The 7,698-nt window shown below is 37.4% G+C and overlaps 1 protein-coding gene across 1 annotated transcript; it reads left to right on the top strand.

The window, feature by feature from the left end:
- Positions 1-4,761: 4,761 nt before the first annotated feature.
- On the top strand, positions 4,762-7,464 carry RPS29 (ribosomal protein S29). Its single transcript, XM_051977918.1, has 3 exons — positions 4,762-4,877; positions 5,126-5,225; positions 7,328-7,464. The coding sequence occupies exons 1-3, from the start codon at positions 4,816-4,818 to the stop codon at positions 7,334-7,336; spliced, it is 171 nt and encodes a 56-aa protein (XP_051833878.1). The 5' UTR covers positions 4,762-4,815; the 3' UTR covers positions 7,337-7,464.
- Positions 7,465-7,698: the final 234 nt, after the last annotated feature.

Here is a 7,698-nt window from a genome sequence, read left to right as displayed (position 1 = left end):
TTTTAAATTTATGAAAAACTTTATAGATCTGTATATAAGTAACCTATGATGGAAATGGTTTGCCCACTCCCCTATAAAGCAAAATGGGGGAAATGAATGGAGGGGATTAGTATAGCAGGTGGTTAATGGTGGGGATTGAATAAAGCAAACATATTTCATTTTATGACTCAGTCTTAGAATAAATTAGTCTCTTTGCCCTATTGGAAGTTTTGCAATGATCCATCAGACACATTTCCCTGATAAGTCCCTTCAAGAAATTAACTTTGAGGGATAAAGATGTCATTACATCATTGGTAAGGGGGAGGCATTAGCAAATTATTGGATTTGCCACTTTCATCCCCAAATTCACCAACCTCTCCCCATGAATTAAGTCTCTCAATTCAACATCTCCTCTTGGTCTCTCCTGCTATCGTGATTTCTTTTTTACTGACAAACTCTTCCTTTTGACTAAAAGGGGGAAATGTCAGGATCTCCATGTCAAGACCAGGCCTCTTTTTTGTTTTTTTAACTCCTCTCTTTACTATTAGGAGACACCCTATTTTCCAGAGCTAATGTCCAGCAAACAAGCGTATGCCCTGAATTTTGAATAATAACATTCTTTTGCACTCAACTCTCAAATGAACTTTGCCATAGCAAAATCTCAGATTTGTTTCCTTCCTAGCCCCAGATGGTCCCTGAGCTCAATTACAGGAGGCATGTCCTTAAAGATTTGCTGTAAACCATACTTATCTCATTGTTGTTACCTCAAAATGCCTTGGCCATAGCTTAATACATAACCACTACTATATGTATCAAACTTTGGCTTATATTATCAACAAAACCCCACAGGAAAGAAATTCCATTCAAAATTACAACACTGACTATATATATGATTATATAGAAAATCAGAGTAATTATGTATAAAATACATATCTAAATAATGAGAGTATTAATTACTCATTTAACCATGACAAAATAATAAAAATTATAATAGTACCTAAATTAATCTATATATTTAATTCCATACCAATCAGACTACCAAAAGGTTGCTTGCTAAAAAAAAAACCAAAACAAAACAAAACAAAAAAATAATAACATTTGGCAAAATAAAAGATCAAAAATTGTTGGAATCCTTACAAACTGCTAACTAATTAGAGTTGATCTAATCTTACAAGAAGATGTTTTGGGCAGAACCTGACCTGAAACAAAGTACTAAGTAGAACTAATTAGTACAATGCTTGTGTTTACACCTTTACAGGTTCTGTAAAACCTTGGGCAGAACCTGACCTGAAACAAAGTACTAAGTAGAACTAATTAGTACAATGCTTGTGTTTACACCTTTACAGGTTTTGCCCAAAACATCTTCTTGTAAGATTAGATCAACTCTAATTAGTTAGCAGTTTGTAAGGATTCCAACAAAAAATCTTAAGGGAAATATAACACTCTCTTTGGGTTGACTCTCCCAACCTTCACTAACATTGGCAGTTTGGTTTCCCAGAAGGATGGTTAAGAGTAATTCTGTGGGCAACTTTCCTTCCATGTGAGACCATACTTGCCTTTTTCTTTTTGGCTCATAGCTAAAGTGCCTCAGTTGTTTAGCAAAGGCTAAACTTATTCAAAGACTATAACAAGAATTGTAGTTAAAATAATCTTTTCCCAGAAACGTAGGGTATGTTTTTTATCTTTTTTTCCTATTATGCCTCAGTTTCCCCACCTTATTTTCCCGGAATTGTTCTGCCTCAGTCTCTCTGGTGTCAGTCCCCCCTTTCTGAACATTAGATCAGATAATTAGGGCTGGGAGTTCTGGCCACTAGCATTCCAAAGAGTCATAAAACTCCAAATGGCTTATCTTAAATATTTAAATGGGACCCTCTATCTTCTGGTTCAGACTTAGTGTCCCCTAGCTTCTTCCCTCCCAACTTATCAGAATTTATCATCTTTCCTCCTTACCTCCAACCTATCAGAACTGAATTTATAGTTCTTTCCTGGAGTTCTTGCTCACCAGTGCTCTACTCCCTCCCACTCTTGCCTTTGTTTCCCTGATCAATTGAGCCTTACAAGAGTCTCTGGAATCCCTTGCTTGTTGTTGGATGCTTTGAGACAAGAGTCCCATCCACCCAGCGGGGGTTCAGAAATGAATCCTGTTTGGCCATGAATCCTGTTTTGCCCCCATTCCAGACTCTTCACTAATAAAATATTAAAAACTCTCTCTAATATCCATCTTGCCTCAGTTTCTCCGGCATTACAGTTCTCTCCACAGCCTTTTCCCCTGAATTTTGATTATATTGTTTTCTTCTAGATCTCCTTCCACCTGCTTTAGGTACTCCTAGTCTCTTGTAGCATTGAAACTGATATCACACCCTTCTCCCTATGAATGGGTGTTATCAGGCCATCTTTTCTCTTTATACTCTTAGTGTCATTAGCTCCCATGGGTTCTATTCAGTCTAAGTGTCTCTCCTAAGATCAATTCCCAATTACCAAATTGATTGTTGTGCAACTAAAACTGAACTTGTCTAGAATAGGATTAGTTTCTTTTGGGGCACTCTTTTCTTCTTAAATTCCCCATTTCTGTAGAGAGCACTTCCCTTCTCCTAGAAGACAAGTTTGAAACCCCAGAAATCATCCTTCATTCTTCCCTTTCACTCAACTCCTCACATTTAATCAGTTGGCAAATTTTGCTAATATTTTAACAGTCTTTATATAAACTACCATTTTAGTCCAAGACTTCATCATCTCTCAGCAGTATCCTAAATGGTTTCCTGCCTCAATTCTCTTTTTCTAATCCCTCTCCAATCAGCTGACAAAGAAATATGAAGCTCTATTGGTTTCTTTTAGGATTAAGTACAAACTCCTATAGCATTTAAAACCTTTCAAAATCTGACTCCAGCCTACCTTTCCAGATTTTATTACACATTACTGTCATTTTTGTACCATCTGGGGTATGCTGGAGCCAGTTTAAACAGACTTTTAAAAACCAATCGGTAAATTTTCAACACCTGCCTTAAATTTACATCCCAGAAATCTGCAAATGCTACAAATAGGGGCTAGATTGATTTGTTGATTGTTGAGACTTAAGAAAGTGTTGGAGAAAATGTTAATAATGCAAATTAAATTTATAAGTGTATTGTAAGTACATTTTTTAAAGAGTCTATCATTAAACATCTTTCTATTCTTTGAATAAAACTTTCCATCTACTTCTCCCTCAGTTCTGCTCACTAAAGTGGCATGGAAGACAGAAGAAGTTTAACCCAATCCCTTCAATTACTAGTTCTCACAATTATTTTGTATGTATTTTGCACACGCATAATATGCATAATATGCATACTATTTTCCCCAATAGAATGTAAAATTGTGGAGAACTGTTTTTTCTTTCAAATTTTTGGTTTTGTATTCCCAGCGCTGAGTACAATGCCTTAAAGTGTATTAAAGGATTAAAAAAAAAAATACTTTGTTGAATGCCGAAGTTTATCAAAGTAATTTGCAAAGGGATACATTTTTAAATATGTGAAATTTGTTAGATTATTTTGTGAACTCTTTGGTGCAAGACCTGTCTGTCTCCCTAGCTCTTAGCACTGTACCTTGATACATAGTAGTAATTTTATTATTTGAAGCTTGCAATTCTACATTTTTCTTCCATATGTCTATCAGTTGCACACCTTCAGGTTTTACTGGCTGTACTAATCTCTTATATAGTTATTCTATACTAATTATACTAATTAATTATAAACATATAGAAAAATAGTGTAACATTTTATAGTTTCAATTAATTTATTGTGTATCTGCTACGTATGCTGTCCTAAGGGCTGGGGAGACAGGAGGAAAAAAAAGAGAAAAAGAACCAGTCACTGCTCTCAAGAAGCTCCCACGCTAATCTAACAAGCTTCACTTGTTAGTACGAATTTCTCCAGAAAAACAAAACAAAACAATCCCCCAAACTGAAGTTGCATTGTGTTACAGTTGTGTAACATTGTGTAAGTTATTATTTTCTAAGCATTGAGAAATGTAGAAATGATAGTGATTTACCGTTTAAATGTATTTTCACATGCTTAAGGGGGATTGGAATTTAAGTTTGCAAATTATTCCTTTCAGTCTAAAAGCATCTCCTACTGTCAATATTTTGGCTCGTGTCTTCTTATTTTATTTTTCCTTAATCCTTCCAGTAGGCGTCAGTACTGAGTCGGAGGAAAATAAACATTTTCTGTTTAGAAAAGTCTAGTTTCAGTATGAAGAAATCATTTACTCGAGTCAAAAGTAACTGTACTTCTAAACTATTTTTAACAGGTAATTTTATTTTTAAGATTTTGAAATTAAAAAGAGACCGTGTCTCACTATCTTGCCCAGGCTGGAGTACAGTGGCTATTCACAGGCGCGATCCCACTACTGATCGGCACGGGAGTTTTGACCTGCTCCGTTTCCGACCTGGGCCGGTTCACCCCTCCTTAGGCAACCTGGTGGTCCCCCGTTCCCAGGGGGTCACCATATTGATGCCGAACTTAGTGCGGACACCCGATCGGCATAGCACACGGCAGCCCAGAACTCCTGGGCTCAAGCGATCCTCCAGCCTCAGCCTCCCGAGTAGCTAGGACTACAGGCGCGCGCCACCACGCCCGGCGGAGAGTTAGGCTTGCATTTTAGTTAATCAAGACTTCGGGGCCGTGACGTCACGCGAGGAGGCAGTCTTAAAATTTAGTTTGCCCCTTTCTTAGAGCTTCACTAGGTTTCGCTGCGCGTGCGCCTACGTAGTGACATCATCTTGCGTGAAGCGGAACCGGGGCTTGAAGAGCACATGCGTGGACTGTTCCTTTCTTTTTGTCTTGTGTCTTTGCTCGCGGCGCCATGGGTCATCAGCAGCTCTACTGGAGCCACCCTCGCAAATTCGGCCAGGGTTCCCGATCATGGTGAGTTCTGGCTCGATTTCTTGAGGAAACCTTTGCTTGAGCAGAGGGCAGTGTCTCGTCGGGCCCTAGAGGTGGCGGGAGTGGAAGTGAAGGGTGTTGTGGCCTTCTCGGCGTCTGACCCGCAGTGAGATCATGGCGGCCCCGGACTCGCTTCGCTTGCGCTTTGAGTAGGGAGATGAAGCTGGGAGAGGGTGGCCGCCATGTATTGGAGCTTTTGTCTAACAAAGTCGCCCTCTTTTTTCCGCCAGCCGCGTCTGTTCGAACCGGCATGGCCTAATCCGCAAGTATGGCCTGAACATGTGCCGCCAGTGTTTCCGGCAGTATGCGAAAGACATTGGCTTCATCAAGGTAGGTATATGGGGTTGGGATCCCTGGGATCCCTGGGTTCCCTCTTTGAAGATTGGTTTTTAGCGTCAAGTATTGTTTACTCCATGAAGAACACACTTTATCTAAATATGCTTTGGGGCATGGAATCCCTTTGGAACATTTTTAGATAACAAGTTCTCTTCTGTCCTACAAAAATAAGCCAATTTTGGCACTATTTAAGTACCTTGAGTTGCTTTTCATTTTAGATCCTTTTATTTTTTGTGTCATATACCCCACATGAATTTTGGTGAAACTATTGGACCTTTCTCTGATTTTAATACAAATAAATTGCTAAAATAGAATTACATGAATGTTTTAAAATTGTTATGCCAGCAGGTTAAGCCATATTTTAAATATTCAAGTGGCAGAATAGTTGGAATTCTAGACGGGAAATAACAAAACTGGTAATTTTAAAATTAGAATTAATTTTTCTTTGGTTGATAGGATAAAGCTGGACTAGAACTTTTTTTTTTTTTTGCTGAGGCAATTGGGGTGAAGTGACTTGCCCAGGGTCACAACCAGGAAGTGTCTGAGACCAGACTTGAAATCAGGTCCTCCTGACTAAAGGGCTCCACTGCACCATTTAGCTGTCCCTGACTGGATATATTTTTAAGTGCCCATTATAGTTTAGGCACGTTCTTGGGTTCCCAGGAATAAAAATACTCAAATCTAGAATATTTAAGTTAGTATATATATGCATAAATATAAGTATTTAACTTGTGCAGAAGTAAATATAAGAATGTGTCGAATTAATATAAAGTCTTTTGGGAGGAATCTAAACTGGTTATAGTCAGAAGGACCCTCTTTGAAAGTGGCATTAAATTGTCGATTAGGAGTTAGGGGATCTGAGAGGGTGAGAAGAATGCATTCCAGGTATGGTGGAAGGGGGTGTATAAAGGATGGGGAAAGTGCATGCAGGACATGAAGTATATTGTAGTGATTATGGTCCTCTGCTTAAAGACTGTAAGACTAGAAGTAGGAAGTGTATACCCTTGACTAAAATCTGTATGAAGTAATGCAAAGGACAGTGCTTTCAAGAAGCTTGCCATCTAATGAGGAAGATATAAAAACAACTCTGTACAATCAAGATATACTGGCTAAATGGGAAGGTAGTAATGTTACAGTACTTAAATATATAGAAGAAATACATAAACTTATATACAGTACTTAAATATAAATATGTTGGATATAGAAATATATAGAAGAGTATTTTAGTTTTCACTTTCAGGAAACCCAGAGGTAGAGATTAGGATGAAGAGAATTCAAGACTGGGAAGGCCAGTAAAAATGCCCAGTGTAACATGAGAAATAGAAAGAAGGCGAATATCATTAAATTAAGTATGGGAGGATTGAGGTAGCAAGGTATAGGAAACCTAGAATGGTAAGAGAGGCCAGGTTTTGAAGTTTTTGAATGCTAAATATAATTTTATATTGAGTTTTTGATTATGGTGACATGATCTGATTGCTTTAGGAAGATTATAATCGCACAGCTGAACTCCATTGAAAGTAGAGTGTGTTGAGAATGAAACCTAGGTTGCTAGCCTCTGAGACTGGGATTGTGGTGGTATGAACAATAGAAATAGATGGTGTGTGTATAAATATAGGAAAAAGTTAGGAATAGAGGGATAGAGTGGTGATAATGGGTTCATTATCTTTTGTAAAAATTTTGTAATTGTAAATTGTAATATTGTAATTAACTTTTGTAAAAATCTTAGATTTTAGATATTTTAAGGGGTAGCCATTCACTTTAACATGTCCAATAGGCAGTTGGAGAGATGCCAGTTTTGAAGACTAAATCTTCAGTAGTATATGAATGATATTTGAATCTTTGGGAGCTAATGAAATCACTGAGTATAGAGAGAAACTGAAAGGGGGATACTTGTGGGATATTCTGGAATTGTCCCATGGGGGAATGAAAATTAGGGAGAGTTGGGCTCCTTGAGACTCTGGAAGGAAAACAAATTAATTGACAAAAAGTATTGAAAATCTTTTGATTAATATTTGTAGAGGTAAAGCATGCTTGGGTGCATGATGAATGTTAACAGAATGGTTGTAACATAATTTTTTCTGTTTTGTTTTTTCCAGTTGGACTAAATATTTATGGATCTCGCTTCAATAACTACCATTTTACTGGACTTTGGATTTGATCTACTCACTTAAAAGATGGATCCTATTGTGCACACTATGCTAATTTACATATATAATTAAAAAGGTCATCCTCAGTTATGTTGATTTAGTGTGAACTTATTGACTCACTGAGAAATTATGCAAAATAAGGCAAAAATTATATCTACTACTTAGTGTTGAATGTGATGAAAACAAATGAAGCATGGAAAATGTGTTTGCTTCTAGTTTGGCTTTGATCTCCTTATCAGATCTGTAAAGTTCAAAGTTGTAACTGAACCAGGAATCCTCTTAACAAATAAGTAGTTAAATAGTTTTTGCTTAAAAGCAAA

The sequence above is a fragment of the Antechinus flavipes genome, chromosome 2, assembly GCF_016432865.1.
Source record: "Antechinus flavipes isolate AdamAnt ecotype Samford, QLD, Australia chromosome 2, AdamAnt_v2, whole genome shotgun sequence".
In the NCBI taxonomy this organism is placed as follows: Eukaryota; Metazoa; Chordata; class Mammalia; order Dasyuromorphia; family Dasyuridae; genus Antechinus; species Antechinus flavipes.
This window is presented reverse-complemented; position numbering and strand designations above follow the sequence as displayed.

Coding starts and splice junctions, on each gene's coding strand:
- RPS29 (XM_051977918.1), top strand. CDS start 4,816: ATGGGTCATCAGCAGCTCTACTGGAGCCACCCTCGCAAATTCGGCCAG. Junction 4,878..5,125: donor GGCCAGGGTTCCCGATCATG/GTGAGTTCTGGC, acceptor TTTTTCCGCCAG/CCGCGTCTGTTCGAACCGGC.